Below are 22038 nucleotides of genomic sequence, written 5' to 3'. Positions count from 1 at the left end.
AGCTTTCCAGTCTCCTGGTGGGCTGGAAAAAAGAGGAGAAATAGTGACAGATATGTATGGAGAAGTGGCAGGGGGGATGCCCATGGAAAGGTACATACTGTGCCCTACAACTCCTTGACAGGAGTGTGGAGCCAGGGGTGGTCAGGCTCTGTTCCCAGGCAACTGTGAAAGGACAAGAGGAAATGGCTTCAAGTTGTGCCAGGAGAGATTTAGATTGGATCATGGAGAAAATTTCTTAACTGGAAGGGTAGTCAGGCCCTGGCACAGTGCCCAAGGCAGCGATGGAATCACCATCTCTGGAGGGGTTTGAAAGGTTTTGTGGATGTGGCACTTGAGGACATGGTTTAATGGTGGCCTAAGCAGTGTTGGGGGAACAGTTGGACTCAATCCTAAAGGTCTTTTCCAACCTAAATGATTCTGTGATTCCCCGATTGGGACACAGCTGGAGACTCTTTTGGGAGGAGCTACCCCACTGCAGAGCAGGGACAGTGCAGGGGGCTGTCCCCTATGGGGGAGCCGTGCTGGGACAGGGCACTGCTGAGGGCTGTGGCCATGTCCAGGCAGAGGAACAAAGAAAGACCAGCAGAAAGAAACCAAAACCGAGTGTCCCAAGGGAGTGGGGTTTGAGTGTAACATGCTGCAAACATGGGGAGCTGATGGCAGCAGGCAGGGAGAAGAGGTGTAGGCCTGGAGTTGAGCCAGAGAAAGGGGTTTAAAATCATCTTTAAAGGATCATTTTTATTTCTCACTACCCAAATCAGTAAAGTTAGTTAATTGGCAGCTCATTAAGTGAAATTGCCTAGCTCCTGCCCACAGCAGGAGACCTGCAGGCACCTCCTGCCTGCCGTCTGCTGTTGGGAAGCGGGGGGATGTTGGTGAGGTGCCAAAGGTGGGGTACACTGAGGGTGCAGGGCCTGGGCAGGGGTGTCCTGGGTGCTCTGTGTGGGCAGGGTCACCATTTGCACTGGGGGATTTTTGGGCCTGTCCCTGGGGTGACTGAGAAGGGATAAACCTCAGTATCTGCCTCCATTTCCTGCCAGAATCGGCCTCTGGAGCGACCCAGTCCCAGCCCTTCTAGCGGAAGACACCACAGCTGACCCTCTTCTGTGGTGTTTTTAGAGCCACGAAACACATCTGCTCCACTGCTGGGCATCAGAAATGTTTTATTACATGAACACAACTCCTGCTCCATAGGGTAGCTCAGACTTGCTGCTCTTCCCTGCCCACATGGCAGCAAGAAATCTCATGTCAGGACAGTTCAGCGCTCGGCAGCAGCACGGGACCCCTCCGAAGCGCAGCTACTCCTTCTCGATGCGAGCCAGGAGGTGGCTGAGCGTGGGCAGGACGTGCTCGGGGGGCACCTCCGGCGCCTCGCCGTGCCCGGCCGCCCGCAGCAGGAAGCTGTGCATGCCCGCGGCCCGGGCTGCCCGGTAATCCCGGCTGTAGTCATCGCCGATGTGAGCCGCCTGCTCGGGCCGGGCCCCGCCGAGCCGCAGCGCCTGCTCGAAGATCCTCCCGTCCGGCTTGGCGAAGCCCGCGGCCTCGGAGGTGAGCACGAACTGGAAGTGGTGCCGCAGGTTGCACTGCGAGAGGATGGCTTCCAGCCGGCTGTCGAAGTTGGACACCACTCCCATGCGGAAGCCGAGCTGGCGGCACCGGCTCAGGGTCTCGGCGGCTCCCGGCAGCACCTCCCAGTTGCTGGGGCTGCAGTAGTCGCGGTAGAGCTTTTCTGCCAGCTTCGTCAGGGCTGCCTCGTCCTGCACGCCCGAGAGCCTGAAGCTCTGTTTGACAACATCCAGCCACCACTGCCGGGAGCTGAGCCCCTGGCCGTGGCCGTAGTTGGGGAAGCGCCGGCTCTGGGCTCCGTACACCTCCCGGAAGGAGCGCCCCAGGGCCTCGGGCTGCACCTGCAGCCCCTGGGCCCGGGCCGCGGCCGCGTAGCTCTGGCCCACGGGCTGCCGCAGCCGCAGCAGCGTGTCCTTCACGTCCCACGTCAGCAGGCGCAGCCTGAGCATGGCCTCGGCAGCGCCGGGCACACCGCCGAGCCCCGCGGCGCCCGTCACATCACAGCGCTGCGGGCACCCCGGCCTTCTGTCCGCCTCAGTACGAGCGTCGGTGTCCCTGCGGCAGGGCTCAGGGCAGGGTCAGCACAGAAGCGGCAGGGCCGGCAAACCCTGCTCCGAGTCCCAGGGGCAAAGTCTGCCAGGCCGGGGCAGCGACACTCCCCACGTGGGTGCGCAGCCGGGGCGAGCTGGGGCACCGGGGCTGGGGTCAAGGGCACGGCCGGGGTGTCCGGGGCGGCAGCCCCGCCGGAACGTGCGCGCAGACTCGCGGTGTCCCCGCGGGTCCCGGAGGTGCGGGGCGCTCACCGGGCCGAGCTCCCGGTGCGCGGCGCTGCGGGGACACGCGGTGCCAGGGCCCACCGGCGCCGCTGCCCGGAAGCGCCGCCCCTCCCGGAGAACCCGCCCATCCCCGAATTCCCGCCCCTCCCGGAATTCCCGCCCATCCCCGAATTCCCGCCCATCCCGGAATTCCCGCCCCGGCTCCATGGCCGCGCTCAGTGCCGGCCCGCCGCCTCCCGCAGCCAGCGCAGCAGCTGCGGTGTGAAGTAGGTGATGATGATGTCGGCCCCTGCGGAGAGACGAGACGCTGGAGCCAGCCCGGGGGGACACGGGGGATGGCGAGGGGGACAGGGGGTCGCAGGCTCACCTGCGCGCCTGAAGGCCGTGATCGCCTCCTGCACCGCCGCCTCCAGGCTGAAGGCGCCGGCCTGCGCCCCGTGCCACAGCATGGCGAACTCCCCCGAGACGTGGTACACGGCCAGCGGGTGCGTGGGGTGCTGCGGGAGCGGGTCAGCGCCGGGGACGGCCCCCCGCACACCCGCGCTGCCCCAGCGCCCGCAGAACCCTTCTGTCCCGGCGCACAGACCCACAGCCCCCGCCCAGAGCCCTCCCTGCCCGCCGGGCCTCACCCGAGCCTTGACATCCCTCACGAGGTCCAGGTAGGGCATCCCCGGCTTCACCATCAGCATGTCCGCGCCCTCCCGCACGTCCCGGTCCTGCCGCGGCAGCGCGGGGACAAGAACAGCTTGGTTTTGCCCAGGAGTTTGGAGCCGTGGTGGTTTTCCCCAGGAGACACAGGAGGCTGTGAGCCCCTCATGGCCAAGGTGGCCGGTGCTCCCCTCGCCATGCACGTGGTGCCTGGGGAGAGCTGATGGCTTCGTGTCCCTGCACGGACACCCCAAGGCACAGCAGGGCATGGGGACAGCAACTGCACTCTCCTAGTGCTCAGTCCTCGGGCACGCACTGGGACCGGCTCTGCCCAGGCCTCGTCTTTGCCTCATGGAAGGGGAACACCCGTGGCCATTTGCCTCCCAACTTCTTGCTTGCCCCAAGCCCTGCGGGGTGCAATCACCCAGGCCCCCTGTGAAGGTGTCCCACCCCACAGGCATAACCCCACAGCCCACCCTCACCCCACTGAGGGTGTCCCACCCACCCCACAGCGCACACTCACCCCACTGAGGGTGTTCTACCCCACAGTGCACCCTCACCCCACTGAGGTGTCCCACCCCACAGCCCACCCTCACCCCACTGAGGTGTCCCACCCCACAGCCACACTCGCCCCACTGAGGGTGTCCCACCCCACAGCCCACACTCACCCCACTGAGGGTGTTCTACCCCACAGCCCACCCTCACCCCACTGAGGTGTCCCACCCCACAGCCCACCCTCACCCCACTGAGGTGTCCCACCCCACAGTGCACCCTCACCCCACTGAGGGTGTCCCACCCCACAGCCACACTCACCCCACTGAGGTGTCCCACCCCACAGCCACACTCACCACAGCGCGCACGGCCAGCCCGCGGGCGCCCGGGGGCAGCTGGTAACAGCGCCGGTCCCCGAAGGCAGGTTTGGACAGCGCTGCATCCCTGCAGAGGGGCAGAGGGCAGGGGGTGAGGAACCCCCGCCTTCCACCTCGTACAGCTCCAGAAACATGAGGACAGGCCAGGACAAGCATCTGAGCCACTGAGCCAGGCCAAGGGGGCACTCCCGACACACTTGAGCACCCAGGGATTGCTCTGGGAGGTCCTACAGGCCCAGGCTGGCCCTGGGAGCTGTTTCAACATCCACAGCCCAAAGTCTGGGTAAAATTGTGTCAGGCTCTTTTCCAAGGTAGGTTCCTTGGGGATACCCTGCCAGGGTCAGGCTGTTCTTGGGACAAGGTCTAACAGCTGACTAAGCTGAGGCTTGTCCCTGAAGTTGCCCTGGGGGACAACACTGACTCCTGTGACTCCTAAGTGCTCCTGGAAGCTGCAGGCAGCTCCCTCACTACCTGCCTTGCCACCAGCACCTGAGCAGGTGAAGGGTTGGGGTGGAAGATCACCCTTCAGTGACCTTGCCGCCAGCCAGCCTCTCCTGGACATTTGTCTCCTTTTTGCACGGAGAAGTAGGAGTAGGGTGCTGCAAAGTGACCAGTGTGGCTCCACGTACAGCCCAGCTCTGGGCAAGCCCCTTTCCCAAGTAACTCCCTGGGAATGCACTCCCAGCCATCCTGGCCCCAGCTGGGCACACCTGGCTGGGGGACAGACCCACCTGAAGGGGCCGTAGAAGCAGGAAGCAAACTTGGCGCTGTAGCTCATCACTGAGACCTGGAGGGCAGAGCGAGGCTGTGAGGGCTGTGAGCTCAGGGCCACATCCCAGTGCTGGGACAGGAGAGATTCCCTCCCACAGCTTTACCTTCCCCCTGCCAGACATCTGGCCCCTCACCACGCCTGGGCATTCCCCTCCAGCCAAGGGGAATGTGTGTGCCAGGGCAGGGCAATGCCCATGGCACCAAGGGGGGGTTTGCCCCTCCTGCCACTTGCCCTGTCCCAGCTGTGGGGGTGGCTCGTGGCTGTGGCACACACAGGTCCCTGGCTCACCTTGTTGCCCAGATCGTTGGAGATCAGTGCCTGCTTTATGGCTGCAATGCGCCCATCCATCATGTCCGAGGGGGCCACGATGTGGCAGCCTGCAGGGACAGACAGGACAGGGATGTTGGGAAGCACTGGGTGCTGCCTGAACAGGGCAGGGGAACGCTCCCAGTTGGAGCCAGGCCCAGTCTGCTTTTGGGTCTGCCCAAAGCCAGAGAGGGGCAGTTCTGTGAGAGCCAAACTGGGGTGTCACTGCCGGGGGCTCCCCACCTGCTTTGGCATAAGCCAGCGCCACCTCTGCCAGCCGCTGGCAGCTGAGCTCGTTCTGGATGGTGCCATCTTCACGCAGGATGCCTGGGAGACAAACCTGGGGTTACACGTCCCTCAGTCCCAGGGGAGTGTGGCTCTGGGGACAAGCTGAGGAGATGCTCAGAACAGCAGTGGGGAACTTGATGCATTAAGGGAGGTAGATAAGGACCAGGAGTCCACTGGGAGCTGGACACAGCATGTGGGTGCTCCAGGGAAGGGAAGGCAAAGATGGGGGACACAGAGGGATGCTCAGACTCAGGGGCCTGAGGGAGGGCCTGAACCACCCGTGCCTCCCACCCCCTGGCCAAAACCTAGGAGAGATCACCCAGGCTCAACTACAGCAGTACAGAGAAGCCAAGTCTTAGAGCAGGAGCTGGCCAGACCCTCAGCAGAAAATGGCAAATCCCAAAGGCAGGAGAATGCCCAGAGCACAGCCCAGCCCCACGGCCCATGCTCACCACAGTGCCCATGTGAGGTGTAAGGGCACAGGCAGACATCGCAGGCAATCAGCAGCTCTGGGAAGGTGGAGCTGATCTTCCTGATGGCCTGGATGGCAGGAGTGCCCTCAGCATCAGCAGCAGAGCCTCTCTCATCCTGTGAGGACAGAAACACCTCAGCATGTGCAGCTGACACTTCCCACCGGCTCCTCCGTGGCAGCAGCTCTGCCCAGGAAGCATTTCCTGAACTGTAACTGTGACACCCTGTAAGGCTGGATGGTCAGATCCCACTGAGGAAAAAGGGTGATGGGCAGCTAGAACAGGTTTTGGGACCACCTGCAGAGCTCTGGGGACTCTCTGGGTGTCTCTGCAGTATCCCATCCTATGCCAGCCAGAGACCCTGAACTGCTCCTGTTTGATCAGGAGACCACCCCCAGATTGCTCTGACAGCCCTGTGGCTATCCCAGCACCCCCACACACGTGCACTGACCTTGTGGACCTTGCTGGGCACCCCAAAGATGAGCACACACTTGAGGCCGTCTTCGACAAGGGGCCGCAGCATCCCCTCCAGCTTGTTCACTCCATACCTGAGCAGGGCAAAGGGAAGCAGCTGCCAGGCACCCAGACCTGCTCCGTGGGGAGAGCTGCCCTGGGGCTGGGCTGCTGCCCTGTCAGCAATCCAGCATCACCAGGCAGTGGCTGGAGGTACAGGGGAGGTGTTGCCTGAACACTGGGAGGAACAATCTGAGCCCTTATCTGGGGCTCCAGGAGCACTATCTGCCCAGCATGGACACTGCTCTGGAGGGATGGGCATGCCCTGCCCTTGGATCCTTTATCTTGGTGTCCATGGTGCAGCTCCAGCCCCCTTTCCCAACACAGCACCCCTGCCCAAAGCCCTGCTAATGTGCAGCAGATGCAGAGGGAAGCTGCCAGTCCAGTGGGACCCAGTGCAGGACCAGATCCCACATCCTTGCAGAGGTTTTCTGGCTGCTGTTGGAAACCCTGTTCACTTCCAGCCTCCCTGTGTGCCCAGCCCACACAGCCTGGGAGTGCTCTGGGACACAGCCAGACCCTGGTGCTGTCCCTCCCAGTACTGACACTTTTCCAGCATTCCCTGCGTGATTCCCTCCACTCCCTTAGTGGATGAACGTTCCCACCTTGTCTGATGCTGGAGATCTCCAAAGCAGGAGCCAGAGGGTTGGAAGCCTCTCCCTGGCTCATGCTCGGGGCATAAATGAACCCTCCCCAGACACAGGGCTGGATTCATACCTGGCTTGTCCAGGAAGGCTGGGAATTGGCTCCACGGCATCAGGGCTGTCACTGTGGGAGGTGGATGGGACAGAGACGTGAGCACTCAGTGGGAGAAGGAAGCCTCTCTCCCAGATTTGTCCACAGGAACTCTGAACCTGTTTAAGAGCTGAGGGGCTGCAGGGATGGGCCCAGCCAGACACCCTGAGCCGGGTCCATCCCTCACCCGAGAGCTGGGGCTCACTCACGTGACAAAGATGGGGTAGATGAGGTTGGAGGCATCGAAGGTGGTGGCTGTGCACTGCCAGGAGCGCAGCACGGGGTGGAAGTATCCACTGTGGAGAACGGAGTCTGCCTGCATGGTGGGCTCTGCTGTCAGGGAAGGAGACTCTGGAACAACAAAACAAACCAGCGGGGGCCCTGGTGAGCTGCTGCTCTTGGCACATGTGAGGAGGGGCTGGGACCCAGGCAGCCACAGCAGGACTGATCCTGTCCCATGACAGGCCATGAGCTGCAGCCCAGGCAGCTCCACCCCACCTACCCCGGGCACCCTCGGGTGCTGCAGGACCCCCATCAGCAGTCACAGCACGGCCCTTCCCATTAACAGGGGTATCAGTGACTCCTCCCCACAAACTTCCCAGTCCTGTGTATGAAACCCCCCATTTCCAGCCCCTGACAACCTCCCCAGCAGAATCATGTTCACCCTCCGCAGGTTCCTTTCCCTGAGCCCCAAGAGGGTCATTCTTCATTCACTTTACTTTTCCTTAGTGCTGAGAAATTGTGTGACACATTTTTTGTATAGATACAGTTTTCGGAGAAGATACAGAGCTGCTCTGTGTGATTCTTTAAGGTTCCTTCCAGCCCACACCATTCCATGATTCTGTGCAGCACCACATATTTATGGCTGCAGTGTGAAGGTGCAGTTACAGAAGAGGGGCACCTCCAGGGGCACTGGAGACAGGCATGCAACCATCCAGGGCTCTAAAGCTCTCACACAACTCTCACAGTTGCACAACACCAGTGGCCACTTACTGCTGGGTAAAGAAAACTGTGCGGTTGGGCAAAACTGATTTCAGAGATTCAGATTTCAAAATTCAAATTTCAGAGAACAAAATTCACACATAAATCAATCATTACTATCTCATGGCTGAAGCTTCTTGTGTAGCAATGTTTTATTCTCTAGCAGATCTAGTAATAAATCTGTGATCAGCCCATTAAGAATTACATTTCCATGAGGGCTCAATTCCCACCACCATGCTGCTGGTGGATGTGATGAAGGAGCCGTGGGAAGGGAGCTCTCCTGGGATGAGGTGCTTGGCTGCCGTGCAGAGGAACAGCTGCACGACCCCAACAAGGGACTGTTTGTGCACAGCAGCTCCAAGGACTTCTGGCTGCTCACACAGGGCCACATCCCCTGAACGGCCTGTACAGAGGAGCTTGGGTGCCCTAGGAGACAAAGTTCCTGCTGAAGAATGTGGGTTTTTGGGAGCTGAGCCTGAGGGAGGTGGGCAGGAGCAGAGCTGAGATGGGATTCTGAAAGAGCAGGTGGATGCCTGTGAGTATCCTGGCCAGGGCAGGGCTTCCCTATGGAGAAGGAGCAGCAGGAGGATGGGAACTCTCTCAGGGGAGCAGCCTTGGTCCATCCCAGGAGGGATTCTCCAGGCAGTAAACCTCTCTGACCCCCAGCCTGCATCCAAACTCCCTCTGGAGAACAGAGTGGGATCACAGTCCCTTTGGAGGCACAGCTCCAGCTCTCAGCACAGAATCCAGGGGACGAAGTTTTACACCAGCACCCATGACACCAGCCAGTAATAGAGCTGGGAGATGGCTCAGTTCTTCTAGAAAACCTTTAATATGAAGTGTTTCACTTATTTTACACACTCAAGACTCTCAAGATCTTCTAATATGGAGCCAAACTCTGTCAGAGCACCCCAGTACACAGGACACTTGGAACAAAGGGGAATTTGTGTTCAATCCAGGGCTGGAACTGAGCCTCTCATACCCCAAGGAATCACTTCTGCTTGGGCATCAGGAAAGGCCCCTCTTGGTGAGAGGCTTACACATATAAAAACCCTGAATAAAACCATCAGGTGGTGCTCGTGGGGGATACAGAGCAGTTGACAGGCATGCTGGCAGCATCATGGCATCCCTTGGCAAGCCATTTTTAGCCCTTGGAACGCTGCTGCCCCAGGCCTCACTCCAGGGAAGGGGACAGCCCTCGGGTGAACCGGAGCTGGCAGCTCCAGCGGGCGCCTGGCTCCAGGCAGGACTGGCAAACAAAGGGCTCAGTGAACAAAACCCACCTCGAGAATCCAAAAAATGTTTTAAACAATTAATCCCACCAGAGGGAGGGGAGGAGGCCGGGTGGGACCAGAGTCACCTGACTGGATGGGACAGATAGAGGCCACAGCTCCAGAACCGCGCTCCGGAGCGAGGAGGAGACGGCACCGGGTGGGATTGCAGTGCCAAGATAAGAGCGGCACGGGTGTGTCCCGGGCTGCCGGGCCGGGTCCTCCTTCCCAGCCCCACGTCCAGGCCAAGCTGCTGCCCACGCAGGGCACCGGGGTGGCACAGGCGGACACATCGGGAAGGAGGGCAGGAGCGCGAAGCGAGGCTGCGGGAATGTGCCATGGGGACATTGCGCCACCCGCTGCGCCCTGGGCTGGGGCTGCTCCCCACGAGGTCCCGGCAGAGCAAATCAGCCTTTCCCCAACATCCAAGGCTCAAACCTGTCTTTCTAAAGCTCTCTGCTCCGCGCACAGCGGAGGAATTCAAGGACAGGTCGGCAGCAGAGCGGCTTCACCTTTGCTCCTTCCACCGGGACCTGTCCAAAGCCGAGCACCCGAACCCGCAGCTGTGCCCAGCCCGTGCCCGCGGCACTGCCCGGGTGCCTCGCTGCTCTCGAGGGACGGAAAGCAACTTCCCGATGGGAGAACCCGGCACACGCCGGCCCTCGGCACTGACGGGACAATTTTCGGGGACGGGCGGGACGCAGACCCGGCGCTGCGGCGGCTCCCGACAGCCCCCCACGAGCTGGGAGGGTTTGTTCCCTCATCTTGGCAGCAAGAGGCGTCCCAGCATTTCAGGACACACAACACACGTGGCCCCAGCCGTGAGCTCAACTATTTAGCTGAATCTCAGGGACATGCAAGCTCCCAAAATCCCAGCTGGGGACGGATCGGGGGTTCTAGGAAAGTGGAGTTCTCCGGGCAGACAACGCAGCTGTGGGTTAATTAACAGCCACTAACCAAGGCCAAACTATTACAGGGTTAATTAAGAGCTACCTAGGAAAGTCGAGCTGTTAGGGCAGGTTTTCCGCTCCAGGACGGGAACGGGGATGCTCAGGGGTTTGGAGTTACACCCCAGGACAAGCGAGAGCTCACGACCGACGCCAGCTCGCAGCATCACACGCTGCTCGGTGCGTCCCCCGCCGCTGGCACGGTTACCGAGCAAAAACGGCGCAAACCCGGAGCAAACCCGAACAAAACCCCGGTTGTCCTTGCTGCGTTATCCGGGGCTGCCCTTCCTGCCTGCACCCAAGCGCGGCCGGGTCCCGTCTCTGGAGTCATTCCCCGGCAGCCCTGCAAGGGGCCGAGGTCGGGGACCGGAGGAGGGGCGGACACCGCGGCCCCACCTCCGGTGCCTGGTCCTAGTCCTGGTCCCGGTCCCCTTCCCGGTCCCGGTCCCGGCACTCACCGATCGCCGTCCGCTCCGGCCGTGCGAGTGTCATCGATTTGCATAACCCCGCCCCTAATCAGCATAGCCCCGCCCGCGCGGAGGGGCTGGCGGGAAGTCTCGCGGCCGAGCGCGGGAAAGGCGGCGCGGGAGGAAGCGGGCGATGGCGGAGAGGGGATTTGGGGTCTGAGAGGGGATTTGGGGTCTGAGAGGGGATTTGGGGTCTGAGCGGGATTTGGGGACTGAGCGGGGGTTTGGGGTCTCAGCGGGGATTTGGGATCTGAGAGGGGGTTTGGGGTCTCAGCGGGGATTTGGGGTCTGAGAGGGGATTTGGGGACTGAGCGGGGGTTTGGGGACTGAGCGGGGGTTTGGGGTCTCAGCGGGGATTTGGGGTCTCAGCGGGGATTTGGGGTCTCAGCGGGGATTTGGGGTCTGAGCGGGGGTTTGGGGTCTGAGCGGGGGTTTGGGGTCTCAGCGGGGATTTGGCATCTGAGCGGGGATTTGGGGTCTCAGCGGGGGTTTGGGGTCTCAGCGGGAGTTTGGGGTCTGAGCGGGATTTGGGGTCTCAGCGGGATTTGGGGTCTCAGCGGGGATGGGCTCGGGGGGACATGGGGAGGCACGGCCTCGGGGTGCTGCGGGTGCAGGGGGCAGGCTCTGGGTGCTGGGGCCAAGCATTGCAGTTCCGGGGTGCTGTAGGGGCACCTGGAGCCAGGTTTGGGGGTGCTGAAGGGGGACTCGGAGCCAGGTTTTGGGGTTCTGGGGGGCATGGAGCAGGGTTTTGGGGTGCTAGGGGGACCAGAAGGCAAGTTTTGGGGGTTCATGGAGGTTGGAGCAAAGCTCTGGGGTGCTGCAGGACCCAGAGTCAGGTTTTGGGGTGCTGAGGGAGGCATGGAGCAGGGTTTTAGGGTGCTGGAGGCCTATGCAGTCCAGTTCCAGGGTGCTGTGAGAGGACCTGGAGCCAGGTTTCAGGATTCCAGAGTGGCTGTGACAGGCATTGGGCGCTGTGAGGGTTTGGAGTGCTGCAGTGTTTGGTTTAAGGAGCATGGCTGAGAGGCTGTGGTGGTGTGGAGCAGGGTTTGGGGTGCTGCAGAGGCACCTGGAGCTGGGTTTTGGGGTGCTGGGGGCCTGCCCAGCCCAAGGAAGCCCAGACCCCTGCCCTGGTCTCTCAGAGCAGGGGAGATGCCTGGATCAGATTTAGTGCAGGACATTCTGCAGCTCCCCCACCAAAGCATCATTCCCTGGCTTGCTCCGGTGCAGAAACCCTGGATCCAGATCCTGGACCCTCCCCCCAGCCGGGAACCTCTGCCTGGAGCGAGGGGGAGCTGTTAGCTCCTTCCCCCAGCAAACATCAGTGACCTGGAAATCCCCTCCTTCGTTCCATAGTCCCCCCCTCCTCTCGCACGGAGGCCAGGCTGCAGCAGCCTTCATCCTCCCCTCATCCTCCTCCATGTCAGCTGCTCCAGAAACTACTGCTCCCATCCCACTTATGCAACCACAACCTGCTCATTTTATAACTGACTGAAATACGAGACTCCCATTTCTGTAAAAAAAAAAAAATCTGGCTTTTATTTAGATCTCATTCCCTTCTGGAATATACACCCCAGATATGTGCTGAAGAGAAAGGAAAAAAAAAAAAGAGAGGAAAAGAGCTGGAAGGTGGGGAACACATCATCAGCTCAGGCTTTCCACAGCCTGACTGAATGCCAGCAGAAACTAGACAGCAGAAAATCTGTGTTGGTTCAGTTCTTTTCAGAGGCTGGGCTTGTGTGCGTGTGAAAATGCAGCGTGCCAGGACAGCAGGAAGGCAGGGTGGTTCTTGTGGGTAGCTGCCACCATTTTGTTGGTGGAAAGGATCCAGGATTCCTCACAAGTGCCATTTTAAAACTGCACATCATCAAAACCTGGGGGTTTTAAATGTATCCAAAACTTTCTGGGGGAGAAAGGCATCAGAACTAAGAGATCAAGTGGAAAAGCACAAACCTACACTCACACAAGGGATACCAAAAGCTTCTCTCAAGCCTTCCTTCTTGCAGGAGCCTTTTGTGAAACCACATGGGCCCCCTGGGTGGGCACACCCTGCCCCTGCTGCCCTCCCAGAGGCATCCGTGTCCCTGGAATGACCAGCAAAGGCTACAGAGGGACCGTGGGTGGAATTAGCTCATCCCAACTGGGAAAAGTGGAAAAGACAACCACCACAATTCACCACTCTGCTCTAGCACATCTCAGCTTGCTGCAGGAGCTGCTGCTGCAGGGGGGCAGGTGAGACCCCAGTGCCACCACTGACCTGTCCCACCCCCAGCACTGCACAAAGCCACCTGTTTTCAGCCTTGCTCCCCATTTTACCCCCCACCTTGTGCTTCAGATTTTAAGTCAATCTCGTCCTTGTCTCTCAGGGCTCTCAAAGACACTTTCAGTGTACCATTTACCCCGAGATCACTGTGTGTTTTTCGGATTTGGGTTAGTTTGGGTGAGTCAGTGAGTGAACTCGTCACTGTACAGCCACCCTGTGCTGCTGCTGAGGCTGGAGGACACAGTGTCACTGTCACAGTACAGCAGGGAGAGAAGGCACAGCCAGGATGCAAGGAAACAAAGGGAAAAAAACAACTCAATTGGATCAAAAGCTTCAGTGTGCAGCTTCCAAGCCTCTGGACATCATCACCTACATTCTACACCCCAGAAGTGATCTCTGAATGATCTACTGCATTCAGCCCCTCAAAATCAGGAGTCTTTCTCCTGGCCAGTTTCTGCACTGAGCACCCACCAGTTCCTTTTTCCTCTCTTTCAGAGCCAGCCCAGCATCAAAAGCCCCGGAAGTGCCTGCCCAGAGCCTGGGGAGGGCCAAAGGCCCCCAGGCACAGGGAGGAGCCACCCTGCCACGGAAAAAGCTTCAGCACGAGTCCTTTACAAAGTACAGGCCACAGAGGGGCAGTACAAAGCTCTAATGGATACACGAGGGGATGCAGCACGGTCGATTTACAGCGTTTACATCCCTCTGAGCACACCCCAGCCCTTGCCCACGAGCGAGCTCAGTTATCCACCTCTTCCTCATCGTTTTGTTCTTCCTCCTCCATCCTTTCATCATCCTCATCATTGTCCTCCTCTCGGCTCTTATCTTGCTCCTCCGAGTCTGCCTTCTTGTCTTTATCTTTCCTGGCCTCCTTCTTTCCTTTCTGCTCACGCCTGTAAACTGGAGGAGAGGGAACAGTGAGGGCTTGGCGCTGGCATGGACAGGTCAGTGGCTGAGGCCCAACGTCCACTTGCTCTCCTGGCTTTGAGGGGAGCAGGGAACTCAGAGCACAACTCACCCTACGAGCTGAGCTGTGCTGAGCAGCTCCATAGGAAATCAGGTTAAATTTCAGCAGAAAAATGCTGAAAAGGACGCAGGTCACATTTACAGGCAGCACCTACGGCTTTCCTTAGATAAACATAATAGGGGAGTGAGAGCAGATGAGACTTTCTCAATCCTCATCAGTTGTGCAATAATGTTATCCCAGTCCTGTTAAGGTGCACATTAGTTACTCCCCAGGCAAACTGCAGGGTAGGATGCTGGGCAAAGAGAAGAGAAACAAGACAGGCAATAAGTGTTGCTTGTCCAGCGTTGGAGGAGAACAGGACTTGGTGCCTCTCAGAGTCCCTGGACACCCACGGAGCACAGTACCTTCCAGGGATTCCTTCAGAGGGGCCACGAATCTCTGGAACTCCATCTCCTCCATGGCAGAAAGCACGTCCCCAGCATTCAGGGTTTTCCTCTTCCCCTTCATGGCAAAATTATTTGCACTATGCAGAACCAAAAAGAGAGGTAATTGGGGACTGTTGGCAATTTCATCTCGTTTACTGAAGTCATAAGCAACTTTAAAAAGCCATCCCCTAAACATTTAGGTTTCTTTACCATTTACTAAAGGAGGTTTGAGACATTTTTATTTACAATGTCTGTGCTTTCCCACAGGGTTAGTTTCTGCCTGCACAGACCTTTTCTACAAGCAGGAGGAGAAAGCCTGAGCCTTGGCTGTGACAGTTCCACAGAGCCCTAGAAGGGCTAGGGTTCCATAGAAGCCCCTGACACTAGAGGAGTGACTGCCTGCAGAGAATACGCCAAGCCACCCCAAAAACGTGACTGTGCCCTCTGTGGCAGCTCTTGCCCCAACACAGCTTCATGATGAAGAGCCTGAAAATGAGTCAAGCGCTCTGCCTTTGCCAGGAAGGCTGTGCAGCCACGTTCTAAGGTTAATGGCAATTTGGGACCCCTCTTTTTGGGGACCCCCCTTTTTTGGGACATGGCTGTGTCCAGAGCCCAGCTACCTTCCCAAGGGCTGCTCTGGGCAGTCCAAACCCACCTCCTGCAGACTAGTTTATTTATATAAACAGGCAATACAGAAAACCAACACTGGGAGAGAGTCCCCAGGCCAGCAGAAATGAATTATCAATCAAGTGCCCCAGTGACTGCTGCACCAAGTCCTTACCATGATGTTGCATACAGCACAAACACACTTGCTGCTCGGGAGATCGCGCTCCGGGCTTCTTTGGAAATATTGACTCCCTCAGGAAGCTGAAAAACAAATCCAACTTTTATCAGCAGCTGCTAAAAACGACTTAAACTCCATAATTGAAGTGTCAGTTTGTTAAAACACTCAGAGGGCTCAGAAGAACTGGGAACTGCTCTGGGGTGCTGTCGCAGGAGCTCTGCTTCCAGCTGGAAGCCAAGGGCAGTAGGAATGTGTCCCTCGAAGGCACGGAGCTGAGCACAAGCCCAATGACTCCGGCGTTTGGGGTCTGGCCACTGTCTCAGGTAACTCATCCTGTGCCTGCCCAGCTCCAGACACGCCCGCCAGGCCCAGATCCACTCGGCAACCCTCACAGCTCCAGAGCACACGCGCTCAATCAACCCCAGCGAATTATTCTGGATTTTTATATAGACATGGACTCGTGTGCTGAAGTTTCAGGGGGCCTGGTTCTCACAGTGCCACTGCGGGAACTGCGCTGCTGCCGAGCTGCAGCGGTGCAGCCGCGTGGCTCGGGAGCTGCAGCGGTGCAGCTGCATGGCTCGGGAGCTGCAGCGAGCGCTGCAGCCCCGGTACCCGAGCGGGACAGCGCAGGGCAGAGCCCGCGGGCCGGGGCCCCGTGGGGCCCGGCACCCACCGCCTCCTTGATGATGCGGGTGATGACGGCGTTGGGCAGGTTCAGGTCCTCCGGTCTCTCCGCCATCCTGGGCCTCCTGCAAGGCAAACGCGGCGTCAGGGGCGCGGGGCTGGGCGGGATCCCGCGGGACGGGGGGATCCCTCAGCACACGGACCCCTCAGCACACGGACCCCTCACGGCCCCTCAGCACACGGACCCCTCAGCACACGGACCCCTCTCGGCCCCTCAGCACACGGACCCCTCACGGCCCCTCACGGCCCCTCAGCACACGGGCCCTCACGACCCCTCACGACCTCTCACGGCCCCTCTCGGCCCCTCTCGGCCCCTCAGCACACGGGCCCCTCACGGCCCCTCAGCACACGGACCCCTCACGACCTCTCTCGGCCCCTCAGCACACGGGCCCCTCACGGTCCCTCTCGGCCCCTCTCGGCCCCTCAGCCGCCCGGCCCGCCCGTACCCAGCCGCGCTCGCCGCCCCGCCCGCTCCCGGCGCGCACCGCGGCGGGAAATGGCGGCGCGGCCTGAGGGACGGCGGGGACAGGCAAGGGACAGCGAGAAGAGGCAGGCGTAGGAACGGGAAAAGGGCAGGCGTGGCTGTAGGTGTATGTATGCATGCATAGGTGTAGGTGCAAGTGTAGGGACAAGTGCAGGTGGTGGGACGGGGACAGGTGTAGGTGAAGGGACTAGGATGGGTTTGGGTGTAGGTGAGGGGATGGGTTTGGGTGTAGGTGATAATGTGAGGACAGGTTCAGGTGAAGGCACAGGGACAGATTCAGGTGTAGCTGAAGGGACTGGGATGGGTTTGGGTGTAGGTGAGGGGATGGGTTCAGGTATAGATGAAGATTCAGGTGAAGGCACAGGGACAGGTTCAGGGAATGGTGTACGGACGGATTCATCTGTGGGTGATGGGACAGGTTCATTGGTAGGTGGTGAGACAGGTTCAGGTGCAGGGGATGATTCAGGGACAGGTTCAGGTGCAGGGGATGATGCAGGGACAGGTTCAGGTGCAGTGATGGGACAAGTTCAGGTGCAGGGGATGATGCAGGGACAGGTTCATCTGTGGGTGATGGGACAGGTTCATTGGTAGGTGGTGGGACAGGTTCAGGTGCAGAGGATGATTCAGGGACAGATTCACGTGCAGGGGACGGTGCAGGTACAAGTTCAGCTGTAGGTGAAGGTTCAGGTGAATGCACAGGGACAGGTTCACCTGTAGGTCCAGGTGGTCACACTGCCGTCACTGGGGGCTGCGAGCAGTGCCAGGCACAGGGGGAGCTGGGGCAGCCCTGGGGCAGAGCTGCTGCCTCTGGGAATGTTCCCAAGATCCCCCAAAGCCCTTGGGATCAGTAAGGCTCCCTCTAAGGCAGTGTGACACTCTTAGCAAGTCAGGCATTTCTGTATCCTTAGCCAAGAATGTGTGTGGCTGACAAAGCTCCAGCATCTGCACTAACACAGATACAAAACTTTTTCACTTATTTGTACATTTTTAGCAAACCAATTCATGTTCATTTGCTCTAGGTTACATAATTCTCTTTATTACTTAGTGTTCTATCTGCTCTTGGTTGTTAATTTCTCACTCTTCACACTAATCTGGTCCACATACTTTATTACTTTTATAATCTTTTTCCCAGTCAGGGAATCTCCAACTTTCCATGCCTTAATCTCCTCTGCATTTTTTGCTTACTCCAACACACTTGAAGGGTCATAAATTTAAGATCCCAGATGTCCAATCTCCAACTCCCTTTGGCTTTGTTTATTGAAGCTTGGCTGAGTTACTTGTAGCAAATCTGAGGTTTTGGTTATTTAGTGATCAAAGTAATTGTAAGAGCCTGTGAAGAAAGTTAACTAGTGCTATCTGAATGTGGGCACTGGTTGCAATTAATTAAAACAATTAAGAGAGTTACATCATTTCCAACAGGAAATAACAGCTGTTTTCCCCACACTGGGTTCTGGCCTCTTCCCTTGTGGCTGTGTGAGGGCACAGGGCTGTGAGCTTCTCCATCCCTGCCCCACTGACCCTATGCTTGGCCTAAACCCTGTAATTCCATGAGATTTTATCCCTGTTGGTAACCTGACCAGGTAATTAAGCAAGCTCAGAGTGCAAGAAAGCACATTAATTAGGTGCTGTGGTGATATTTGAAATAGTGATTGACAGTGCGGCTCTTTTCCATGGAAAATGGGAATTTCCTGTTACCAAGGGCAGTGTTTCTGTTGTGGGGAGAGTGGGCAGAGACTTGTGAGCACAGGTGAAGGTAACTGTGCTGTGCTGGGAGAAGCACACCCTGAGTACACCTGGGCCAGGCCCGTGTGAGCCCCTGTTCCAGTTCCAGGGACTGGATTAATAAACTCTGTCCCTGCTGTACAAATCATGTGTAAGTTTTGGTTTTAGCTCCTTTCCATGTGCTCTGTTGTTAACCCTGGCTGCTGGGTGTCCCTGGGCAGGTGTGGCAGTGCTGCCATTGGGAGGGGGCATTCACACGTGGCAGGCTAGCTGCTGTGACAGTGACCATGACAGGCTGAGCTGCTGTGACAGTGACCATGATAGACTCGGATCCTGGACAGGGGGGTGGCTCAGAGCTCTTGGAGCCCTTGGGAGCCCCTGCTGTTCATTTTGGCTTCTGTGTTTTAGAGCATGAGGTGTTCTTGTCCATGAATTGAGAACCAAGCAAGTTGGTGGTGTGATACTGCCTGGAGAAGGGGTGGGATGGAGCAGAGCCAGGAATGGGGCTGCCCAAATCCAGGGATATGGCCCAAAGCTGCCCCATTCAGCAGCAAAGCCTGGGCTGGGACCATCCAGCTCTGTGTGTCTTCTGGACACAACAGGCTCTCCTCCCTGGTCCCTGGTGTGAGTCTATGTTTGTTTTTAATTACAATGTCTGTAGATTGGTACATTGAGTCCCAGGAAGGGACATTAAAGCCCATTCCATGGACAGGGACACCTTCCACTGTCCCAGGTTGCTCCAAGCCCTGTCCAGCCTGGCCTTGGACACTTCCAGGGATCCAGGGGCAGCTATCCTGGCCTTATATCCTGTAAATCCAGAGCCTTTATTTTAAATCAGCTTCCTAGTCTTGTTTCGCTGTCGTGTGTAAAACATGGAAGATGTTGAGCATGCAGTGCTCAAGTTTACTGCTGTGAGTCACATTTTACACTGCAACAAAAATATTGTTCCATGTACACAGGTATAAATACAGTGACAGAGGAGCAGCAGCTCAGCTCTGCCTGAGAGGGAAAGAAAAACCATAGGACAATATGGTCCTTCTGTACTTCAAGGAAAGGCTATAACAGATTTAGATTTAAATGCTTTAAATTAGATACTAAGAAAGCACCCTGGCAGGGTGGGCAGGCCCTGGCACAGGGTGCCCAGAGCAGCTGTGGCTGCCCCTGGATCCCTGGCAGTGCCCAAGGCCAGGCTGGACAGGGCTGGGAGTAGCCTGGGACAGTGGGAGGTGTCCCTGCCATGGCAGGGGTGGAATGAGAGGATCTTTAAGGTCCCTTCCACATTCTGTGATTGTTTGATGACTCTGTACTGATAGTCAGGAGATGAACACTGTGATTTTTATGCCTGCAGTGAGGGTGGGTACTCCTTTAGCCTGCTTGTTTTTCACAACATTGCACAAAAATGTGACATTTAAGGTTTATCTGCAGGCACAGAGCTTACCCAGCAATGTTTGTACTCCTCAGAACCCACTGTTAGTACAGAGGGGCTTGAATCTCACTTGACTTCTGTGAAAATGACACTTCAGCATCATCATGGCCAAAGAAAAAAATATTAATACAAAAATACAGATTATTCCAATGTAGAACAGTCACTGTGGAACGCCTGTATTTTTTCCAGCACTCTTGAAGCCCTGTTTGGATGGGTGCCATCCAAGTCCTGTAAATAAGAGGCTGTTGTTGCAGTAACAGATAGCTCCTGTAGAATCAGGGATGAGGTGTGCCAGGACGTGGTGCACAGGGGAGTTCTGAACAGCAAACCCTTCCCTCTGGGCACTCCCTGGCTCTGCTCAGAATGTTGTGGGGTTGCAGGATTAACTGTGAGGTCTTGAGCCTGAGAAGCGTTCAGTGCGTTCCTATCCCCGTGAGTCACTTCACACCTCTCCCCCTCCTAGTGCTGAACGGATCCACCCGGCTCTGGGTGACTCAGGGGACAGGGCAGCGCTCAGGGGACTCAAAACAAACAGCAAGAGACCCAGTGGTCACAAGGCAGGAGGCGAGGACACAGGGACACATCCCAGACTGGTGCTGGATGAGACACAGGGACACATCCCAAACTGGTTTGGATGAGGGATGAGACACAGGGACACATCCCAAACTGGTGTTGGATGAAGGCAGAAACACAGGGACACATCTCAAACTGGTGTTGGATGAGGGATGAGACACAGGGACACATCCCAAACTGGTGTTGGATGAAGGCAGGAACACATCTCAAACTGGTGTTGGATGAAGACAGAGACACATCCCAAACTGTTGTTGGATGGTTTGCACTTACCAATTTAAATTTCCTTGAGAGACTGTCCACGATTGCTCTGTTTTTTAAAGTTTTTTTTCCTTTTGGTCATGGAAGAAGAATGAATGTGAAAGACTCAACAGCATCCTTTTTAAAAATAAGCTTCACTTGGTCATTTTAATCTCTAAATTTTTAAGGGCATCAGGCCTCTAACTGAGAGCTGGTGCCTGGAATGATTCCATTTTTCCTCCCCCTAAAGACAGGCCAGGCACTGCAGGCAGGAGCCTGGTCCCCAGAGGATGGAGCTGTCCCTTGGAGGTGTCACTCACACACTTCTCTTCCTACCTCAGGCCCTCTAAGTTTAGCTCACCTCTGATGGAGGCCTCCGAGGCAGCACTTTCAAAATATCTTCCTGGCATTCTTTTTTTAGCCATAAACAAATTCAGCAGTTTTAACTGTCAAAAAAGCGCCAGCCTAAAATTCTGCTGATTGAGTGGACTTTCCTATGTGACCTAAGACAGAGACTTGGACAAATCCTGTGTACCAGGTCAGGAGCTATTTTCAGCCACATGGACGGACTATTGCATTAACTGTAACTTTGTTATTCCCTTTGGAAAGTGCTTTGGGAAGGAAAGCTGTAGGGTAACCTCTGTGTCACCTCTCCTGGTGTTCATTCAGGTTTGTGGCACCATGAATCTTGCTCCTGTTTTTGCTGTGCTCCAGCCAGAGCTGAGCTCTGCAGCAGGGTCAGACATCCCCTCACCTGGACAGATGGCCCTGGTGCTCTGGAATAACATGGGGAGAGTGAGTGGTCTCAGCTCCCAGGGAAGGGAATGCCTTCCTGATCATGGCTAATGGGATCCTGCTTAAACAATATGGGCAATAATCAAGCTGTGCTCAGCTAATTGATCCAGAACACCAATTAATCCACAGAGGTGGCTTAAAGGTGCCCCAGTAAGGCTGGGCTAATGGTGTGCCACTACACAAATGAGATCCAACTCCTCCTATGTCTACCAAATGTACATTAAAGTTGACCCTGCAGCAATAGAAAGTCCTTGAATTGAAAATGTTTGGGGCTGGGCAGCTATTGTAAATGCAGGCAAACCCAATGGGAAGAAGTGACAATGTCTGACTCAATTCAGAAGGCTGAAGGATTTCTTTATTATAACTGTGCTAAAATACATTAATATACTATATAAAAGGAGGGTACTCAAACTACATACTACTTTCTCTGACTCTAACACAACTCGTGACCCTCTCTGAGAGCCCAGCCCCAGGTGGGTTGGATTTGTCATCAGGTTCAAACAATCCTCACCAGAATCCAACCAAGAAATCACCCCAGGTAAACAATTCTCCAAACACATTCCACATAGGAAAAACAAGGAGCAGAAACAGAAATTGTTTTCTCTTTCATTTCTCTCTGTGCTCCTCTATGAAAAATCCTGAGAGGGAGAGAAATGTGCTTGCCACAGGCAGCTATTTTGGAAAATGTCTCATGCCTGCTCTGTTGTTGTGTTCTCCCCTGGGCATCACCTTATGACATGAAACAGGAGCTTTGTCTGACCCAATGGATCTGCTTTTATTTTCTTCAATGTTCCTGAATATACTTTCTCCTTAAATATTCTTGTAAATATTCCTCACTGAGAAGGTGGTGGTCACTGGCAAAAGATCCCTGGGGAAGTGGTCATGGCAGCAAAATTGCCAGAGCTCCAAAAACATCTGGAGTGTGTGGTTAGTCACAGGATTTAATTCTAGTCCTGCAAGGGAGTGGGGCTTGATGATCCTTCTGGGTCCCTTCTAGCTGGAGAGACCCTGTGTGCCTGTTCCCATGCTTGGGCTAAAGTGGGGAGTCAGATCAGAGCTCTGGGGGGAGAAAGGA

At 56.7% G+C, this 22038-nt stretch overlaps 3 protein-coding genes across 9 annotated transcripts; all 3 read right to left on the bottom strand.

Annotated features, from left to right (window-relative positions):
• Positions 1–1146: 1146 nt before the first annotated feature.
• Positions 1147–2015, bottom strand: HDHD3 (haloacid dehalogenase like hydrolase domain containing 3). The gene has a single exon (XM_021533733.3). It carries the CDS (start codon positions 2013–2015, stop codon positions 1299–1301), a length of 717 nt encoding a protein of 238 aa, XP_021389408.3. The 3' UTR covers positions 1147–1298.
• On the bottom strand, positions 1147–10694 carry ALAD (aminolevulinate dehydratase). 2 transcript variants are annotated; one of them, XM_021533732.3, is made up of 12 exons: positions 10601–10694; positions 7153–7294; positions 6926–6976; positions 6147–6243; positions 5678–5813; positions 5181–5264; positions 4920–5008; positions 4591–4646; positions 3839–3926; positions 2972–3058; positions 2710–2839; positions 1147–2631 (listed from the first exon to the last, which is right to left on the bottom strand). In XM_021533732.3, exons 1-12 carry the CDS (start codon positions 10632–10634, stop codon positions 2558–2560), a joined length of 1068 nt encoding a protein of 355 aa, XP_021389407.3. In that variant the 5' UTR covers positions 10635–10694; the 3' UTR covers positions 1147–2557. The 2 variants fall into 2 exon arrangements, with proteins under 2 accessions (XP_021389407.3, XP_085449855.1); XM_085593729.1 differs by lacking the exon at positions 10601–10694 and adding an exon at positions 10189–10546.
• Positions 10695–13503: 2809 nt separating this feature from the next.
• POLE3 (DNA polymerase epsilon 3, accessory subunit) lies at positions 13504–16202 on the bottom strand. 6 transcript variants are annotated; one of them, XM_085593737.1, is made up of 5 exons: positions 16081–16202; positions 15716–15791; positions 15040–15125; positions 14238–14356; positions 13504–13766 (listed from the first exon to the last, which is right to left on the bottom strand). In XM_085593737.1, exons 2-5 carry the CDS (start codon positions 15779–15781, stop codon positions 13606–13608), a joined length of 432 nt encoding a protein of 143 aa, XP_085449863.1. In that variant the 5' UTR covers positions 15782–15791; positions 16081–16202; the 3' UTR covers positions 13504–13605. The 6 variants fall into 6 exon arrangements, with proteins under 6 accessions (XP_085449863.1, XP_085449862.1, XP_021389386.1 ...); XM_085593736.1 differs by having other exon boundaries at positions 16091–16202; XM_021533711.4 differs by having other exon boundaries at positions 16173–16202.
• Positions 16203–22038: the final 5836 nt, after the last annotated feature.

Source organism: Lonchura striata, chromosome 17 (assembly GCF_050655825.1).
Source record: "Lonchura striata isolate lonStrDom1 chromosome 17, ASM5065582v1, whole genome shotgun sequence".
NCBI classification, from domain to species: Eukaryota; Metazoa; Chordata; class Aves; order Passeriformes; family Estrildidae; genus Lonchura; species Lonchura striata.
The sequence above is the reverse complement of the archived record's forward strand: the minus strand, read 5'-3'. Positions and strand labels throughout refer to the sequence as shown.

Excerpts from the sequence above, each read along its gene's own strand:
- HDHD3 (XM_021533733.3), bottom strand. The coding sequence starts at position 2,015 with ATGCTCAGGCTGCGCCTGCTGACGTGGGACGTGAAGGACACGCTGCTG.
- ALAD (XM_085593729.1), bottom strand. The coding sequence starts at position 10,309 with ATGCTGCGAGCTGGCGTCGGTCGTGAGCTCTCGCTTGTCCTGGGGTGT. Across the intron at positions 5,814-6,146 it reads TGCCCAGCAAGGTCCACAAG|GATGAGAGAGGCTCTGCTGC; the intron begins GTCAGTGCACGT and ends CTGTCCTCACAG. Across the intron at positions 2,632-2,709 it reads CACGGCCTTCAGGCGCGCAG|GGGCCGACATCATCATCACC; the intron begins GTGAGCCTGCGA and ends GTCTCTCCGCAG.
- POLE3 (XM_085593737.1), bottom strand. The coding sequence starts at position 15,781 with ATGGCGGAGAGACCGGAGGACCTGAACCTGCCCAACGCCGTCATCACC. Across the intron at positions 15,126-15,715 it reads CCCGCATCATCAAGGAGGCG|CTTCCTGAGGGAGTCAATAT; the intron begins GTGGGTGCCGGG and ends TTTGTTTTTCAG. Across the intron at positions 14,357-15,039 it reads GTGCTGTATGCAACATCATG|TGCAAATAATTTTGCCATGA; the intron begins GTAAGGACTTGG and ends GGTTCTGCATAG.